Source organism: Helobdella robusta, assembly GCF_000326865.2.
Source record: "Helobdella robusta unplaced genomic scaffold HELROscaffold_7, whole genome shotgun sequence".
Lineage (NCBI taxonomy): Eukaryota > Metazoa > Annelida > Clitellata > Rhynchobdellida > Glossiphoniidae > Helobdella > Helobdella robusta.
In genome coordinates this window covers 2,653,552-2,674,168 of record NW_008705398.1, presented here as the reverse complement: position 1 = coordinate 2,674,168, position 20,617 = coordinate 2,653,552, and the positions used below count along the sequence as shown (strand labels likewise).

General features: G+C 32.5%; 3 protein-coding genes across 3 annotated transcripts; all 3 read right to left on the bottom strand.

Annotated features, from left to right (window-relative positions):
- Positions 1-256: 256 nt before the first annotated feature.
- On the bottom strand, positions 257-700 carry HELRODRAFT_164906 (hypothetical protein; the record flags this gene model as incomplete). The annotated part of the gene is made up of 1 exon (XM_009030842.1): positions 257-700. One exon carries the CDS (start codon positions 698-700, stop codon positions 257-259), a length of 444 nt encoding a protein of 147 aa, XP_009029090.1.
- Positions 701-1,964: 1,264 nt separating this feature from the next.
- Positions 1,965-2,659, bottom strand: HELRODRAFT_164905 (hypothetical protein; the record flags this gene model as incomplete). The annotated part of the gene is made up of 2 exons (XM_009030841.1): positions 1,965-2,586; positions 2,637-2,659. 2 exons carry the CDS (start codon positions 2,657-2,659, stop codon positions 1,965-1,967), a joined length of 645 nt encoding a protein of 214 aa, XP_009029089.1.
- A 2,600-nt stretch (positions 2,660-5,259) lies between these two features.
- Positions 5,260-7,365, bottom strand: HELRODRAFT_164904 (hypothetical protein; the record flags this gene model as incomplete). Its single annotated transcript, XM_009030840.1, has 3 exons — positions 5,260-5,472; positions 6,606-7,167; positions 7,337-7,365. 3 exons carry the CDS (start codon positions 7,363-7,365, stop codon positions 5,260-5,262), a joined length of 804 nt encoding a protein of 267 aa, XP_009029088.1.
- Between the last annotated feature and the right edge of the window lie 13,252 nt (positions 7,366-20,617).

Genomic DNA, 20,617 nt, shown 5'->3' with positions numbered 1-20,617 from the left:
AGCATAGGTGTTAGTTGTTAGTATTAACAAGAACTTAATTATGTTATCAAAATATGTTAAATGTTAGCTAATTATGTTAATTGTTAGTAATTTGGTTTGTATCTGGTTTTATGAAATTATTCATAAAAATGTAAAATCATATAACTAAAATTATTCTAACTAAATCAACTGAAATTAATACTTAAATTTAAAATAAAATTTTTCAGTTTATTCCTAAATTTAACATCAGACTTTGAGTCAATTTTAAAATTGTTCTTTAATAGCAAATTCCAAATTCTTGGTCCCTTGCAATATACATGGAAGAAGAGAATGTTTGTTTTTGATGAATTTGATCTAATGTAATTTTGTCTCTTGTTGTTGCTGCAAGTGTAGTAATGATTTTATATTTTGATGGTAACTTGTTTGTCAGCTGTTTGTAGACAAAATTAGCAGTGAAGTAGACACTCACCTGATCAAAATTCAAATTTTTTGTTGACAAAAATAATGGCAACGTGTGCGATTGCTTTGTTGAGGATGTAACTAGCCTTAGAGCCCTCTTCATTATTAATCGGATCGGATCGGTGATCGTGCGATAGGTACCAGCCCAGACTACGTTGCAGTAAGAGATGTACGATACTCTCATGGCGTTATAGAGCATATTTAACGTTCTTCTTGGAGCGTAAAATCGAACTTTGTTGATAACGCCAAGTGCTTTCTCCATTTTTTATACGTGATTTCGAAAACTTAATTTTTGGTCAAGGCGGACGCCTAAAAATTTAACTGATTTGCTTTCGCTTATTTCTAGTCCATCAATTGTAATCTTATACGGTTTTTTATAGTTCAGATACTGAACCGGCCCAAAAATAATCATTTGAGATTTTTTGTTGTTCAACGTTAATTTGTTGTTTTGAAACCATTCTTCTATGGCAATATTGGTTTCATTTAAAAGTTCATGAATATTTTCACCTTTAATAAAAATATTAGTGTCATCGGCATAACAAACAAAATCAAAAAACTTCGACGCCTTGGGAAGATCGTTTATAAAGATCACAAACAGTAATGGACCCAATATGCTTCCCTGAGGAACTCTTAAGTTATTTGTTAGTATCGTCGAATTTTTGTTCTGCCATCTAACAAACTGTTTCCTATCGGTCAAGTAGTTACTAAGCCATCTTAGAGGTGTTCCACGAATTCCATAATAATTTAACTTTCCCATCAAAATGCTATGGTCAATGCAGTCAAAGGCTTTTGACAGATCGATGCAAGTTCCGACGACAAAGTTTTTATTTTCTGCAGCTACTCCTATTTTGTTTAAGTAATCAAACAACTCATCTGCCATGTGTATTAAATTTCTGATGTTGATATGCATGAGATTAAAAAATGATTTTTTATTGGAATTATTGTGATGTATTTGTTTAAATTGGTTATTAAATTGGTTTATATTTTCAAATTTTTGGCACCTGCCTGTTGTTATGTATTTTGCAGTGTTTTTTTGCTCACTGTATTTGTCCTAATCATGTTTAACATTATTACTTTCTTCGGGTTTTTTCTGGTTGAAGCGCCACTCACGAACGATGATGTGCTTCAAAATGACGTCAGGATCTTTCATCTTGCAGGCGTCACAACTTTCGACACACACTCTGAAAATTGTGGACTGCTCATCATCATTGTTGTTTTTGGTACCCTCAATCGAATTATTTGACTTTTTAAAAACAGAAAAATACAGATCGATGCAAGTTCCGACGACAAAGTTTTTATTTTCTGCAGCTACTCCTATTTTGTTTAAGTAATCAAACAACTCATCTGCCATGTGTATTAAATTTCTGATGTTGATATGCATGAGATTAAAAAATGATTTTTTATTGGAATTATTGTGATGTATTTGTTTAAATTGGTTATTAATTAAATTGGTTTATATTTTCAAATTTTTGGCACCTGCCTGTTGTTATGTATTTTGCAGTGTTTTTTTGCTCACTGTATTTGTCCTAATCATGTTTAACATTATTACTTTCTTCGGGTTTTTTCTGGTTGAAGCGCCACTCACGAACGATGATGTGCTTCAAAATGACGTCAGGATCTTTCATCTTGCAGGCGTCACAACTTTCGACACACACTCTGAAAATTGTGGACTGCTCATCATCATTGTTGTTTTTGGTACCCTCAATCGAATTATTTGACTTTTTAAAAACAGAAAAATACGAAATTACTTTGATTCCATTTGTTGACAAGTATTCAACAACATCATCACGGTGGCATTGCAGAATGTTGCTTATCATGAAAAATGACTTTTTTATCGGCTGTTTCTCAGCTTTCAATTTGCAATTATTGCTAACTTTGTTTCCAACAATTTTATTTGAAACTTTTTTTGCAACCTCTGAATAATTTATGATGTTTTGACGGTTGGCGTTGTTACTATTGGTTTCAATGCGATTGGTGCTGCTGTTGTCTGACCGTGAACGCTTGTTTTTGCGCAGTACGAGACTGAACGGTAAGTTCTCCACTGGTGTTGTTACTCTGTTTGACCACCGATTTTTATCCTGTAGCATGTTATCTTGCTGGGTGTTGTTTGTCGCTGGTATTTCGTTGTTGACGTTTTTACGACTTTCGCTAACAAGAGAGTTAATTTTATTTCATGTCAATCGTACTCTTCATTTAACCTCGGTGGATCCGCTGTAGCCATTATGATACGTTTTTATCATCATCAGAGATCTTCGATTTAAATTTCCAATCACGAACGATTATGTTTTTTAACAAAATTTGGATCCTTCAATTTTTTTCCATCATCGGTTTCAACACAAACTCTGAAGACGGTTGATTCTAAGTCATCTTTGTTTCCTCCATCTTTCAACAAGATTTTTGATTGTTTGATCACAGGATAGCAGGATAAAACTTTTACGCCATTGTCTTTAGAAAATCAGTCACAACACTTCGATGGCATTTTTGAATGTTGCTTAGAGAAAAAATGCTTTTTTAATTAAAGTTTTATCTGCTTTTAATGAGCTGTGTTCTACCACTCTTTTCCCGATAACTTTTTTGAGAGCGTTTAACTTCGGTTTATTTTTTCTAACCCCGCGGCTAAATGGTAAATTTTCATCTTTGACAGGTGTAGGTATTTGTTCCGACCATAAATTATTATCATCAGTGTTAGTTTCTAAATTATCAGTAAAAACGGATTTTTTTGTCATTATTTGACAACTTTTTATCAACTGATTTAACTTTCATATTATTATTAGTTTGCAGAAAATCTTCAACAAATTCGTTATTTTTACCTGCAAATATTTTTTTTATTATCCATACACATTGTTTTTATTTTATCAGTAGGAAAGGTTGAATTACACGTAACTTGCGAATGTACGTTACTCATGGATGCATTTAAAACCTTGACCTGAGCTAACAGCTGCTCATTAATATTAATTAATGAATTAAAATTAGCTGCCATTTTTTCGTTATTTAATTTAATTAAATCAAAAAATTCTTTCGTCGAGTCCCGAGGTATCCTATATGGACTCAATTCTTTTGATTGTAAAATCGGTGATTGTAGGCATATATATATATATATATATATATATATATTTATTTATTTTTATTTATTTATTTAGACAAATTTATTTAGAAAAAACTGGGAGACACAGAAGCTTAAAAAACAAGCTTGTATGGCCACCCTAACCAAAAATATAGTGTCCACTTAAAATATATTCAATAAGAAAAACAAACAAATACATTCTTACAATACACAGACACTACATCCATGAAGTCACATCATATATATAGCTTACAATGCAAAATAATCCAACAAATATAAGCACAAACTTAAGTTTATGAAATAATGTCAATGAATATCAGTAGGAAAATAATCATGATGAATACAATTAAAAATTTGCTTTTTAAACTGAGTGATGCTATTTATGTACTGAAAATCAGAAGGTAACAGAAACCATAATTTTAAACCAAAAATAAATATAGTTGAAGAAAATAAGGCAGTTCTTGACTTGACAATATGATATGGTAATGTTTGACGAGTAATTCTGAGAGAATACGAAGACGGATTGATCAAAAAAGAATGAAATTGCAAATGTTTTTTTAAAACAATTAATTTAAATAAAAATAATAGTACTCGAAATAAATAAAGTTTAGAGACTGTTAAGATCCTAGATTTGGAAAAACAATGTGAAATATGGTCCAATTTTCTTAAATCGTAATAAATCCTAAAAAAATAAAACAAACATTTATCAAGTAATACAATATGAGATTTAACATGACGACCCCACACAATGATGCAATATATTAAATGTGGATAAACAAAAGTATAAAATAGCTTAAGCATTAAAAATTTTGGTAAAATATAATTTAACTTATAAAGAATACCCAAAATCTTTGAAATTTTTGTTGAAACATTAATGATGTGATCTTTCCAACACAAATTGCTTGTCACAGTGACCCCAAGAAATTTTATTTTGTCTAATCTTGTTATTTGATTATTGTTATAATATAGGGAAAAGTTTAAAAGATTTGTAACAATTTTTGGACCAAAAAATAAAGCATATGTTTTTGAGATATTAATTTGCAGACCATTATTGAACATCCATGAGCTAACTCGAGACAACTCTTGATTAAGAGTTTCTTCGACTACCCGCAATGGCTAAAATGGATCAGAGGCTAAAATGGTGGTATCATCTGCATACATTATATATTTAACTGGCAATGGTGAATTAACAAGATCATTTATGAATAAATTGAAAAATAAAGGACCAAGTATCGAACCCTGGGGAACACCAGAGCTGATAGGCATCAAGGTAGAATTAATTGAGTTAATAGTAACATATTGATAACGACTTTCGAGGTAACTTTTACACCACCCCAGCATTGTTCCCCTTATACCATAATGTGATAGCTTAATTATTAACAATTTATGATTGACAGTGTCAAAAGCTTTACTGATGTCAATAAAATTTGCATTTTTTTTAGAATCAATATTTTTTAAAATATATAACGTTAATTCAAGGATAGCAAGCTCAGTCGAGTAATCCTTTCTAAAGCCATACTGGCAATCTGGCAAAATATTGTGGTTATTTAAAAAGGAGGTCAGAATTATCAAATTAATCAGTTTTGAAAATGATGAAACCAAGGATATTGGACGATAATTATTAATTAAATCTTTAGGGCCTTTCTTATGTATAGGGATAACCTTGGTTATTTTTAAACACTTTGGAAACGTTCCTGATTTTAATGATAAATTAATGCAATATGTTAAAGGTTTAATTATTGTAGAAATAACGTTTTTTATGACGAAATTAGATATTCCATCATGACCAGTAGAATTAGAATTCTTAGCCCATGAACAATATTTAGAACTTCAAATTCATTAGTTTCACATAATGAAACTGAGGATGAAACAGGATTGTTCAAATATTGGGTAACATTCCTATCATTAACATCAACATTGATGCCATCAACCAAATTAGTGAAATATTTGTTAAAAGAATTTGCAATCACCTCATTGTCATAAGTTATATCACCATTTAAATTAATGGAACCAATGAGTTTAGAAGTTTTGTTTGCATTAAGCAAACCATTTATTATAAACCAAGTATTTTTTAAATTATTTTTATTTTTTTCAAACTTCATTTTAAAGTAGAAAGATTTTGCTTGTCTAACAGTTTTTGTGAAGTGATTTTTGAGAGATAAATATGTGGTTTTATTAACAAAAGATGGGTCTTTCAAATATTTTTTATATAATAAATTTTTCTTATTTGCTACCTTGAGTAAATCTGCATTTATCCAAGGTTTTTTATATTTATTTTTCTTAACTGATTTGGGCTTGCAAACATCAATAATGGCGGTATGAATAAATTTAAGAAAGGCATCAAAAACAAATTCAACATCATAAAATTCCAAAATAAACGACCAATCTGCAGAATTTAATTTTGTATTAAGCTCAGTTAAGTTCTTTTTTGAATAACACAACCTAGGATTTTGAACAATATTATCGGTGTCAACACTCTCATTAATCAACGAAAAAATTGGCAAATGATCAGACAAATCACTTTAAATGACACCCGCGGAGTGGGGGGGATGGATTATTTGTAAAAATATTATCCAAAAAGGAAAAACCGTGATTAGAAATTCTTGTGGCTTTTGTAATAAGTGGAAAAAAATTTAAAGAATAAAAAGAATTAATGAAATATGTTGAGGATGATTTTAAAACATTAATTTCATGATAAACTAGGTCATCTCTAATAAATAATCCAACTTCACCACCACGCCTGTTATGTCTATTGTTATAAATAAAATTATACTTTGGAATAACAGTAAGCGGACCCGTAGTATCCGTTAACCAAGTTTCTGTTACAGCAATAACATTAAAATTAATAGTACATTGATTAAGAAAAATTTCAAATTCACTAATTTTGTGAAACAAACTTCTAGCATTGACATGTAATAAACTGGTAACACCAGAATTGAATAATGAATTTAAGTTGGTAGTATTATAAAATTTACATGAATTACATAAATGATCAAAATAATTCAAGTCAGGATCAAAATTACTATCCATTTTGAGCTATTGTGTTGACCGGGTTGGTAGAGGATTGACGATGTGAAGAAAACGACCACTCACGGACTCTCACATGCTCTGGCCAGGAATCCATGTCCTCAATCACATTGGCTAATTTTACATCTACGCACAACCTGAAGGATGTTGACTTGTCCGAAGACGTTGGTTTAGTCTCGTCTGTGGAGAGATTTTCCTCATTACCATCTTTTTTGAGTACTGGTGTTTTAGTTTCTTTGTCTGACTTCTTAAAAACAGGAAAACATGAAACAGTTTCCACATCAAGTGACTTCAAGTATTCCACAATATTGTCCTTAGTGCATCTTGCCACATTCCCAATATGATAGAATTTTTTCTTTGTAACGGCTTTTTTTGCAGCTATAACCAAGTTTAGGGGAGGTTTCCGACCTACTATACCCTTGACAGATGATTTAGTTTCAATATTAACTTGATTAAGTGTTGGAGTTGCTGGGCGATGACGTTTTTTCATAGGCTCCACAGGCCAAAAGATATCAGCAACATTACCAGCCGACGGCGTCAAAGGAGCATCACCCCAACGAGAATTTTTCAGAATGTTTATTTCTGTTTTACTTGGCTCTACTTTCTGAAGGTTTAGCACCGCTAGCAACACTACTAGCCTTAGTAGTCAGTATGTGTTTGCAGATGTTGCAGGTCACAGTGCCTTTATTTTGGCTGTCAGATTGTGTTGCCAAGTGAGTAATTACTTGAACGTGTTTATCAACTTTTTCATTCAATTTATTAAAGCTCTCAGTAATAGTTTCACTATTGATTTTTTATGTGACTAACTGAGCAATCATTTCTCCATTTTTGTCCATTTTTTCATTTAATTTAACTAAGTTCTCAGTAATAATTTTGCCATTATCCATTGCAAGTCGAAGAGGAATGCGATTTATATTCAACACTGTAAAAATAGGTAACTGAATCAATAAATTATTTTCATAGCAGGAATCTACCAAATCTATTAGTTCACAAAATTTTTCATATTTATCTTTACCTCCAGTAGTTATCTTCAGTTTAGCAACTTTGTCTGACTTTAAAATTTCAATTTCAGAAAATAACTTTTTACCGCTAGATATTTCGTCATTAGTATAAAATTCCGCTGTTTCATGTTTAAAACTTTCCTCATTAATTGTTTCCACATTTTAATTAAGAAACCATAATATTTCAGAAATGCATACCCGTCTAGCTGTTGCCATAAATTGCAATAAAATGGTCAAATATTCTTTCCAACTGATATTTCACTGCCGAAAGTAGCACAATTGGAAACAAAAACAACCTCAATGCAAAAATTACAAAATTTGGCTTTAAAACAAGAATTTGAAGAAAATTTTGAACGAAAGAAAAAAACAGCCGTACGAACAGGAAGCTAGCCACCTATATATATATATATATATATATATATATCTGTGTGTGTGTGTGTGTGTGTGTGTGTTTGTCATTGTGATGTTTAGTTGTGATGTGTGTATGAGTGTGTGGTTGCGCATATATATATATATATATATATATATATATATATATATATATATATATATATATATATATATATATTACAATATTCTATAAATTCTACCGTATGTTTGGCGTTAATATGTTTGTAGTTCGTTTTTTCAATTTTTTTCACTAAAGTTTTTTGGTGAACGTTTAGTTTATTAAAATTCAAAATAAACTTATTTTCCGAATTCATGCTGCAATTGGACGCCAAGTGGGGAACCCATAGCGACACTATCGATTTGCTTGTAAAGTTTGCCTGTGGGGCTGTGGAATGGTGCTTCGGTAGTGCAAATTTGAAGAAGGGACTTCAGTTGTGCTTTTGGTATGCTCAATGGAACCATATCTGAGTGGTAAACGGTGTTGATAATTATGTCAATTGTATCATGAATTGGTACATTTGTGAATAATGATTCAACATCCATAAATGCATATATACAATCATCAAAACTAAAACTTCATAAAAAACTGACCAACTTGATAATCAAAGGAAATAACAATATTATGAAAGATAGATTCATCAATCTTAGTTACCACATACTTACAGACAAGCAAAAAGCGTTTTTAAACTTGGGTTTAAACTGCCACTATCTAAAAAAACCCAACAAAATTGAGATTGAAAAGCTAATGATGTCTATAAACGACGCTGAACGTCAAAGAAAAATAAGCGTCAACCCCTCTGTTGCCATTGAGCTTCAAGCTGAAGCTAAGAAACAACGCGGTAGTTTTCAAAGCAAGCTACTCACTGACGAGATGAAAGATGCGGCGAAACAATTAAGAGAAAATAAAGATATCGTAATACGACGCGCAGATAAATCTGCACAATATGTCATTATTGGCCGAGCCGATTATCATGAAAAACTCAATGATGTTCTCAAAGATACAAAAAAGTTCCAAGTAATCAAAAAAGATCCCACTCCTCAACTGAAAACTAAACTAAACACAATAATTAAGAAAATAAAAAAGCATATCACTGACGACAAACTTCCATCACTTATAGGCGAATACTCTCCTGGCTACTTATATGGGAATATAAAAAACGCATAAGAATAATCATCCCATCCGACCAATTATTAGCCAAATTACAACCGTCACATACCCTGTTGCAAAATTCTTGAACAAAATTCTAACCCCATATATTCCAAACAACTACACACTACAATCTTCCCGTGAGTTTATTAATCTTCTCAGCATTATTAAACCATCCAAATTTATTGCCTCTCTGGATGTTGAATAATTATTCACAAATGTACCAATTCATGATACAATTGACATAATTATCAACACCGTTTACCACTCAGATATGGTTCCATTGAGCATACCGAAAGCACAACTGAAGTCCCTTCTTCAAATTTGCGCTGCCGAAGCACCATTCCACAGCCCCACAGGCAAACTTTACAAGCAAATCGATGGTGTCGCTATGGGTTCCCCACTTGGCGTCCTATTTGCAGCATGAATTCGGAAAATAAGTTTATTTTGAATTTTAATAAACTAAACGTTCACCAAAAAACTTTAGTGAGAAAAATTGTAAAAACGAACTACAAACATATTAACGCCAAACATTCGGTAAAATTTATAGAATATTGTAAAAATTATGGTCTATTACCAACATATATATTTATATTGTTTGGACAGTCGTTTGGACGGTTGATATTGTCGTTTCGTCAGTTAATTTTGGTGTTTTCGTCGTTAAAAGTAATCGTTTATTGATATTTTTTGGATAAATTAATATAATTAGATTTTTGAATAATTTATATCAAATTTAGTTTGTAAAATTTCACTATTTTAGTGAAATTTGATAAAATATTGTCTTTAAATTGCTGTCACGTGATAGGAATTTCCCTGCTAGTAAGCTTAATTAATTATAATAATAAATTCAATAATGTCGTCCGGTAGTCGCTACTGTTGTACGAAGTGTACAATAAAAGTTCCAAGTAAAGATTTGTTGTCATGCACTTGTTGCAAGACTTTTGTTCACAATAAATGTGAAACTAACGATGATATTCTTGAAATTTTGAGAAGTGTTAAAGGTTTAAAATGGTTTTGTCAACGTTGTGTTGATTTGTCTCAAGATGTTAGTTCTTTGGCTAAGTCAATGGATGCGTCTAAAAATGAATTTGTTGCTCAGCTAAATGAAATAAATGATAGTAACAGAAAAATAAAACTTGACGTTGATAGCATATAAATGGTTGTTGACCATAACGTGATGTTAATGCTCCATGGTACGATGGTGAATGTAAATCTTTCAAAAGACTTTGTCGAAAGAAAGAAAGGAATTACAGAAAATATCAGACAGAGAAATGTAAAAATGAGTGGATAGCAGCTCTGAAAAATAAATCTAGGCTTTTTTCACAAAAAAAACAGTTATTGAAAAAGACCTGATGCAGACAATAGTGGATCTCCTAAAAATCTATGGAATGTTATTAATAAAGTCCTTTGTAATCAGGTCACTGGTCAGTCATTGAGTGAAATTGTTGGTTTAAATTCGTCTCAATTCTTAAAGTTTTTTAATGATAAAGTAAATAAAATTAAACAGTCTACCAATGTATCTAATTGTCCGACTATTTGTCAAGCTCAGTACAATGGGAATTGTTCTTTTCCTGACTTTATGCTTTTAAGAGAATCTGACGTTAGAAAAATTGTGCTCAGTTTGCCATCAAAAACATGTATGATAGATGTCTTTCCGACCCATATTTTAAAGAAATATATTGATTTATTCATCGTTTTTCTTACCAGTATCTTAAATCTGAGTTTGAGCAGTGGCACATTTCCTAATGGTTGTAAGCATGCTATGGTTTATCCAGTTTTAAAGAAAGTGAATATGGATCGAAATGCTTTGTCTAGTTATAGACCAATTTCCAACATCTGTTTCATTTCCAAGATATTTGAACGAGTGGTTGCCAAACAGCTCTTGAATCATTTAAATGTAAACAACCTGCTACCAGTTCACCAATCTACCAGTTCGCCGCTATCATTCAACAGAAACTGCACTGCTTTATGTGTTTTCTGAGTTGTTTGCTGCTTTGGACAAACAACATGTGGCTCTAGTCACGTTTTTAGATATGAGTGCGGCATTTGATTGTGTAGACCATCAGATTCTCTTGGAAAAATTGGCTCATGATTATGGTATTTCCGGTACTGTTATCAAATGGTTCAGATCATATCTGTTTGACAGAAAGCAACAGGTAGTTTTCAATAATGTGTTATCTAATGAAACGGTTTTGACATCAGGAGTGCCACAAGGTTCAGTGCTTGGGCTTATTCTTTTTATCATGTATACCGCTGAAGTTTTTAAAGTAATTGGTAATTTCGGTTTTAAATATCATGCCTATGCTGATGATATTCAGATTATAGTTAGTAATAAGCCAGAATTACTGTAATCTGAAATCAAAAAACTTCTAACCTGCCTAAATAACATTGAAAATTGGATGTCAAACAATGGTCTTAGATTAAATCAGCAGAAGTCAAAATTTGTTCCAATAGGTACATGGCAGCAACTGGTGAAACTTAATATCGATTCAGTGAAAATAGGAGATGTTAAAATAGAATTTAGTGACAAAGCAACTAATCTGGGTTTCATTCTTGATTCTAGATTATCGATGCATAATCATATAAAGATGATAACAAATTCATGCTCCGGACAGATTCGAAAACTCTATAAACTCCGTAGGTCATTAGATAAATCTGATATTCATACGTTGGTGCATGCATTGGTTCATTCACGATTGGACTATTGCAATGATCTGTTTTACGGTTTGCCAGATAGGTGTGCAATTCAATCTATTCAGAATAGAGCAGCCAAATTGATTGTTGGAGGTCTCAAATTTAACCATGCTACGCCAATTCTTAAGGGCCTTCATTGACTTACTATAAAATATGTATTTTAATGTATAAAACTGTGCATGGCTTGTTACCAAGTTATTTGATAGATAAAATAAAAGAAAAGTCTATAATGATGAGTGGTATGAACCTTAGATCAAATGATGGCATTTTGCTGGTTGTACCCGATGTCAATCTGCAGATAGCATCAAGAGATTTTGCAGTATCTGGACCAATGGTTTGGAACAGCTTACCGAGATCTTTTAGAACTAAAGATTTGAAACTTGATGATTTTAAAAAGAAACTTAAAACTTACTTATTTTCGCTTTGATTTTGTTGTTAAGTGAATAATTATTTGTTTGTTACTACCGCCATTGACTGTACTTTTTTTTCTTTTTTGACTTTGTTTGATTATAGATAGCGCTTTTGAGAACTTTTTGATTTTAATTAGCGCTTATAAATGTTTCATTAATAATATATATATATATAATATGTATATATATATATATATATATATATATATATATACAAACATATAGAACGCTAATGATAGATTTGATTGAATGTGATCAACTGATGTACATCTTCATACAACACATATGCGCCAATGTTCCTGACAAGTTGGACCATCGTGTTAAAGTTTCACAGGTTAATTTTTTCAACTTATTTTAAAAAATTAATTTTTCATTCATCACTACACAAAATAACCGTTATGATTACGCTAAAAACATTTTATAAAATTTGTTAATTAGATAAAGGTAGCTTATAAAAGATCGATAGTCGGTTGAGTTGCGTTTTTATTACCGAATGGAATTTAATTTGTTTTGAAATACTACAACTGAACGAATAATTCGGTTTGTTGATCGGTGACCTCTTATTTACTGGTTGGCAGGGTGTTGCGCTCCTGCTGGAAAGTTTATCGCAAACACATTTGGAAGTCTTCATCACCTGGCTTACTGACAAACTGACCAAAAGTGCTAAGGTGGTGTTTGCAAATTGTGTCATAACATTTCAATGTTGTAATGTTTGTATAAAATTTTAAATTAATCTGTATTATCTATTGCTAAAAATTTTCTATATTAATTTCTTATTTAAATCCTTTCTTTAGAATCATTAAAATACTCTAGGTTATTAATATCTGTTAAAAGAATTGTGATTCTCTTTCTTTGGAATGGCATATGCCACGTAGTTGAGAGGACGTTCATTCATAAAATAATAAAAATTAGTGACAATATTCTATAACCAAATTGTTATTGTTTATGTTTACAATGGTGTTCATAGTTGTGATGACGATCGTGTTTGTTGGTTCTTATCATTGCACTTGCCCGTAAGATATTGATTGCTACATCAACTAGAATTGTGAATGAATTAGCAATCACAATTTTGGTGGTGGAGTGACAGTGTACAAAATGCAATAGCTGAAAAGAAAGTTGCATACAAGCAATGGCAAAAATCAAAGTCTGTTGATGACCATAAAATTTTCCGTGAGAACAACAACTATGCAAGACGTCAAATTGCACTGGCTCGGACAGATCAGTGCAGAGATTGGCTCACTAAAAGCAAAGGTGAACAAATGAAATCTCTGTATCGTATAGCAAAACAAGCAAAGCGTACGAAAAAAGAAATAGTTGGTGCCTCATGTATCAAAAACGACAAAAATGAGATGGTTCTTGAACAAGATGAGATCAAGCTACAGTGGAGAGAATACTTCAACCGTCTGTTAAACGAAACAAATCCCATCAATGTTAACTTTGACGCTCCACCCATCGAAGGTCCGATTCCAGACATCACTATAGAGGAACTTACAGAAGCTTTAAAAGCTATGAAGGATGGAAAGGCAGCAGGGCCCTCTGGACTCACAAATGACATTATCAAAGCATCTGGTACTGCAGGTATCCAAACGTTACTACAACTTTGCCGTGAAATCTGGAGAAATTGCTCAATGCCGACTGAATGGAACTATAGCATGACAGTCCCGCTATACAAAGGCAAAGGTGATCCATTGAACTGTTCATCATATCGGGGTATACGTCTGTTAGAACACTCCTTGAAAATTGTCGAAAAAATCATTGAGAAAAGATTAACGTCGTGCATCACAATCGGAAATTATCAATTTGGTTTTCTAGCAGGGAAATCAACAATTGATGCAATTCACATCCTTCGGCAACTGCAAGAGAAGTACCTCGCAAAGCATCAACAACTATCACATATTTTTATAGACCTTGAAAAAGCATTTGATCGAGTTCCCCGTGAAGCAATCAGGTGAAGTCTACGTCGACAACTCATTCCAGAATATCTTGTTCGACTTGTGATGGAAATGTATACGAATACTAAGACTCTTGTCAGCAAAACGGTCGGAAACACAGATGCATTTGACATCGGCGTTGGAGTTCACCAAGGCTCGATTCTCAGTCCACTTTTATTTATAACTGTGATGGAAGAAATCACAAAACCGATACGCACTGGTGACATTTGGAATCTAGTATATGCTGATGATATCGTTTTAACAGCTACGTCTGAGCAGAATGCAGCACAGATGTTTGAAGATTGGAACACCAGACTCGCCGATCATGGATTCAAAGTCGACATCAGCAAAACCAAAGCAAAGAACACTGGTGAACCCATTCAATCCACAGCTACTGGACGATGGCCTTGTTCAGTTTGTAAAGCTGGTGTAGGTAACAATTCAATCAAGTGTCAGCAGTGTAACCAGTGGTGTCACAAACTATTGTTCAAAAATAGTTGGTACTTTATCTAAAGTGTCCAATTTTGTTTGTCCTGCTTGCATCAATCCACAACAACAAATTCAAAATAGCACTGTTTTTGAAGCCATTAAAATAGAGAAAGTCACATCGTTTTAATATCTAGGGGATGTTCTGGATTGTACTGGAACAGCTGAAGCTGCCGTTCGAGCACGCATACGTGCAGCCTGGAATAAATGGCATCCCCTTGCCTCTATATTGATGCGGCGTGACATCCCACTACCACTACGATCAAGACTTTATAAATCTGTGATACGTCCGGTGTTATATGGTGCAGAAACATGGCCAATGACAACCAAACTGGAACAACAACTTCAACGAACCGACATGAAAATGCTCCGATGGATGCAACGAATTAGTCTGAAGGACCACATCAAATCTACCGAAATCCTGCGTCGTGCTGGTTTAGATGATATAAAGGACAAATGCCGGCAACACCGTCTGCTGTGGTTTGGTCATGTCAAACGAAGTGGAAACAGTGCCATAACTTCTCTTGCAGATGTTGAAGTACCTGGCACACGTCCCAAAGGCCGTCCAAAGAAGTCCTGATTGCAAACAATCGAGCAAGACATGAAAGCTCTAAATTTAAATGAAATGGATACAACTGATTGTCTAATTTTGCGCAAAAAGTTGATGGCAAAGAAAACAACGTCCTACCTCGGGAAACCGGGTCTCTGGACGCAAAACGAAGATTGATTGAATTAGCAATCACAGTTTTGACAAAAAATATGATTAAAACTTTGAAGTTATAATTTTTTATTAGAATAATAAATATTTTATCAATAATTTCATATCTTTATTATAATGATCAATAATAATGAAACATGGTGAATGATATTACACTTGCAGATAAGTCAGAGGATGTTCAGTGTTGATCTGGTCTCAAGTATGTTAGAATATGGTGAGTGCGTATCTTTCCCTTTTTTCTCTTTTCATTCCACACACCTAGTCATCCAATCCCTACTAACTTTTAAATAAATTCCCTCCTTTGAAATCCTCATGTATTTCTATAAATTTTGTAATCAATATGTGTGATATTATATATATTTGAATTTGAACAGAATTTTATTCGGCAAAAGCACCGGAGATCAAGATACATATGTATGTGTAGACCACCTTAACTAATATTGTGCATAGAAATCAAAAGACAATACAAAGTCAAATTCAAAATTTGTTAAAGAATAAACACAATTAAACAGAAATATTCAACAAAGGATAATTTAATAAATAAAAATTGAAATTAGCATGTCGTAAAATGGTTAGACAATATGAGCTTTAAAATTGATGCTTTATATATATATATATGTATGTATATATATATATATATATATATATCAGGGCTTCGAACCGTAATTTTTTTCGTTCCGGTTTTCGGTTTCGGTTCGACTAACATATTTCGGTTCAGTTCCGGTTTTCGTTCCAGATAAAATTTCGGTTCGGTTCGGTTCCGGTTATCGGTTCAGTTCCGGAAAACGTTTTTGCCCATCAAAGTTATTAAATTTTGTAAATGGTCATCACAATCCTACTGGCGCAAATTTGTAAAGAAAAGTAAAGAACACTTATAAAATGATGTAAAATTATTGATAAGAAGCCAAATTAATTTTCAATTTTAATAAAAAATTTTAAATTAAAAATTCAGTAACAAATAATTCTGAATGCAATAATCACGAAACTTAGCGAAAAAAATTAATTATCTTCCAGACAAGAAATGAAAAGTGAATTTCTTTGACATTACGTGGTGGAGCGCGCTAATAAATTTGCGGGCAAATATATTTAATTAATTATATTTAATTGCGTATTTGTAAATGTTGCCGGTATCGCGTGTATCGGATATTCAAGTTATTGACATATCATTGTTAATTAAATTTCAAATCAAAGATATTATACAAATATTGAAAAATAACAAAGACTTTTGAAAAATTATTTATAGAAGTGCTCGTTATAAAAAATATATTAACGGCTTGAACCGGAATGTTATTTTTTTCGTTCCGGTTTTCGGTTTCGGTTCGGCAAGCAAAAAATATTTCGGTTCAGTTCCGAGTTTCGTTCCGGCTAAAATATCGGTTTTTTCCGGTTTTCGGTTCTGTTCCGGTTCGAAGCCCTGATATATATATATATATATATATATATATATATATATATATATATATATATATATATATCAGCGACTGCTCCATCTCTTTCTCTCTCTCGATATATATATATATATATATATATATATATATATATACATATTATTAAGAAATATCACTACATTTTATGCTTTTCGGGTTCAATTTTTCAATATTTCTTATCGTTTTTTAACTTATTTATATAATAAAAATACAGAAAAAGTTTTTTTTGGTAATCCTTTACAAAGTTAAAAAATTATGCTCTCTGATTTAGTTTTGTTTGGGTTTAGGTTGAGTCATTTTTATAAAAATTATCTGGAACTGCATAATTTCTATAAATATTCAATGTTTACGACAATAAATTATATTATTGCTAACATTTGAACGAACAAGCTTATAATTGACGCTAAAATAGTATATAAATATGAATAAGCCCCAATTTGCAGGGCAACATTTTGCCAAAAAATATTTTGCCAATTATTAAACATTCAAATTAAAATTGTGTGCAATCTATGGTAATCAAATAAATCGTGGCTGCAGTGGCTGTTCACAACAGTTTCAATTCGTTTAACCCAATCTGTGACGTTTGCGAGATTGTGGTGGATCAATGTATTGATTAATTATAAATTAATTAAAAGTTTGTTCTTCTTTTAAACTATAAGTAAGTCTCCATGCCGTCGGATGATTCGCTCCTATGAGCTGATCAAATTGCTCATTCTACGGAATTGTTGCTTTTGTGGAGTTAATTTTTGAATACCAGTCTAACAATTCGATAAATCTGCTGAGAATATGGGAGGGCATTAAATATCTTTGATAGCAGGCCAGTCAATAAAGTTGTTTTAACAAAAAAAATTCTGACAGCAACAAGTCAAAAGATAAATTAGCTCTTAGTCAAATCTTTCAAACGCACGAACTAATGTCATTTACATGAACGTATGATGATGCAGGTGTTTTCAATAATTACTTAATATTTTTGGTAAAATATCCGTCAAAATGAATATATATATATATATATATATATATATATATATATATATATATATATATATATGTGTGTGTGTGTGTGTGTGTGTGTGTGTGTGTGTGTGTGTGTGTGTGTGTGTGTGTGTGTGTGTGTGTGTGTGTGTGTGTGTGTGTGTGACCAAGAAGTATTTAAACAGAAAAAATATTTAAATATCCTAGGAAGCGTGCCAGATGTTGAACGATCGAAGGATGATTTGGTGGAGTCCTTGCTGGAGAGATGCTCGGATGCCTCTCCAAAGTTCATCTACTCTTTCTCATTCATCTGTTTTGTCGTTCTTGTTCTTATTGTTGTTTTGGTTGTTGATGCTTTTGTTGTTGAATGTCAGATGTTGGTATTTTTTACTGACCTCTGGATTGAAAAACGTTCATAAATTTTTGTTACTCATTTCACTTGATATTTTGTTATTTTGAAGATTACATAGATTCCAATTTATTTAATATTTGTTAATGGAACAACAATTTTATTTCACGATTGCAGTGTGAGAACCCGAGCACTATTATGTCTGCACAAATTTTTGTCATCGAAAGCTCATTTGAGCGAAAATTTAGGCAACTTTGTCAGCCAGTTTATCACCCCAAACACGAATAGATTCATTTCTCAAACTCAAGCAGGTTCACATTTCAACCAGTTGCTTGTTTATCCGATTGTAAATCACTATTTTAAATTTTTTCTAGGTAATACAAATCCCGGCACCAACAACACCACTAATAATATAGGTCAGCAAATTTTCTGTCCATAGGAATTATTTTGTTGTCATGCTGGTTTTTTTATTCATGTGCATTATAAAAGAATTTCGCAATCATGTTAGATGCATAAATCAAACACACCACATGCACCAGACTTGTACCGCCAATTCACATCACATCAGATCTGCCTGACAGTGCAGGAGTGACCAGCATGTTGAGAAGAAGATGTGCTGACGCCAGACCATTTGTTCGCAAAGCTGCCCTTATGGCTCTCACGGATGTCGTCTGCATTGCTGGATCAAAGGATCTCAATGTCCTGGTCTGCTTGTTGTTCCTATGCTTTAATGCATGCTCTGCAATGCACCCAATTGTAGCAGTTGTTTACCTCCCAATCCATTAATTTAGAATGGATGCAAACGCGTTTTTGTTCCATATTTCAAAAATATTTGCAATTGTTGACAAATATTTTTTGAGCCTACTGCTTCAAGAGTAAATTTTGCTATTGATTTACTTGTTTTGTCCATTTGAACTTGAAATGGCACAAAAATTACAACGAAAACTTGTGGATGAGCACATACGAACACCAACAAACAAACACACGCACGCACACACACACGCACACACACACTCTTATACATTTATACAAACGTCATCATTCAAAGAACCTGGATACAATGAGCGAGAGATGCATGGATGTGTCAGTGTCAGTGAGGAAACAGGCCATGTTAAGTCTCACTGATGTCTTGAAGTGCATGCATTCAAACGCAGCTGTGCAGAGGTTTTCTTCTTATTATTATTTTTTATTTCTATTATTATTTATTCTATTATTATTGTTGTTGCTGTTTTTCGCTTTATGTATGTTTTTATATTTTATGTTTTCATTTTATCTGCATGTTCCGACGTTTGCGTGTTCCAGTGTTTGCATATTCAATAGTTTTCATGCTCATTTATCAGCCCTTATGTGTTATGTTTCATTGGTTGTAGTATGTTCATGAATTCCAAAAAAGTCTAATTCAAAACAAATTTCCTGTAGCAACATTAAAATAATAATTTTGATTATTCGTGGGTGGAATTTTGTTGGCTGATTTTTAGCTGGCTCATTTGATGTGATGCCTAATTTATTAATTTGCTCGGTTGGCTCGAGTTCTTTCAGACGATTATTCAATTGTTGAAGTATTTATTACTCATCATTTTTCTTTTGTTGGCTGATTGATTGATTGATTGATTGATTGATTGAAATTTATCAGGTGTTGGTTGCAAACAATCCTAACGAAATTGACAGATGAAGACAACAACATACAACTGAAGAGTGTAGAATTGCTGCATGATATGTTGCTGTCTAAAATAACATTCTGCCTGCCTAATGTCGCAAACAACGACAGCAACAACAACACTGATAATGTTGACATTGCAGATGCAACTCACGACAACATCCACAAGGAAGCAAGTCACTCCCATGCTGCTTGGAACATGTTGAAGATTCTCTCAGAAGAACAAAATCAGAACCTGAGGTTAATAACCTTTTTCAATCTTTTAAATATTTTGCTGGATGTATTTGTTTAGGTTTAGCCATCAAACATTTGCTAAGAATCACTGTCGAAAGATTTCTACATAAGAGAGCCGCCTCATCATTTCAGTGGTGGTTTATTTGATGGGTTGAATGTGGCCAGATGGATTGAAGTGGTTGATGCTTGAAATTTTTTCATACAATAACTGCAAATTGAATAAATTGAAAAACAGGACGTATTTTAGCACAGCATGCAAGCAGTGGCACAAGCAAGGCTGCCTGCCAACAAACCTCTACAACATCATCAGCAGTCACTTCAACACACCACACCATTATGTTTGTTCTCTTTTCTTTCAACAACATAAACTTAATCCAAACTTGAACATTTATCGTTATATCGACATTGTTAACAATATTTCCTCCTTTATTATTTTAATACTTTGATACCATTATCTGTTTTCAATTTTTTAAAAAATATAAATTATTTTACTTGAGATAAGACAAAATCTGTCGTATTGATCACGTCAATAAGATGTTTAAAGGGGATAAGTTGGCTCTGAAAGTACACAACACATGCAAAAACTCACATCTCTAATTTTCACATCGCAATTCATCATCGTCTCATCATTATTATCTCGTCGTCGTCATCCATGCACAACATTTGTAGGAA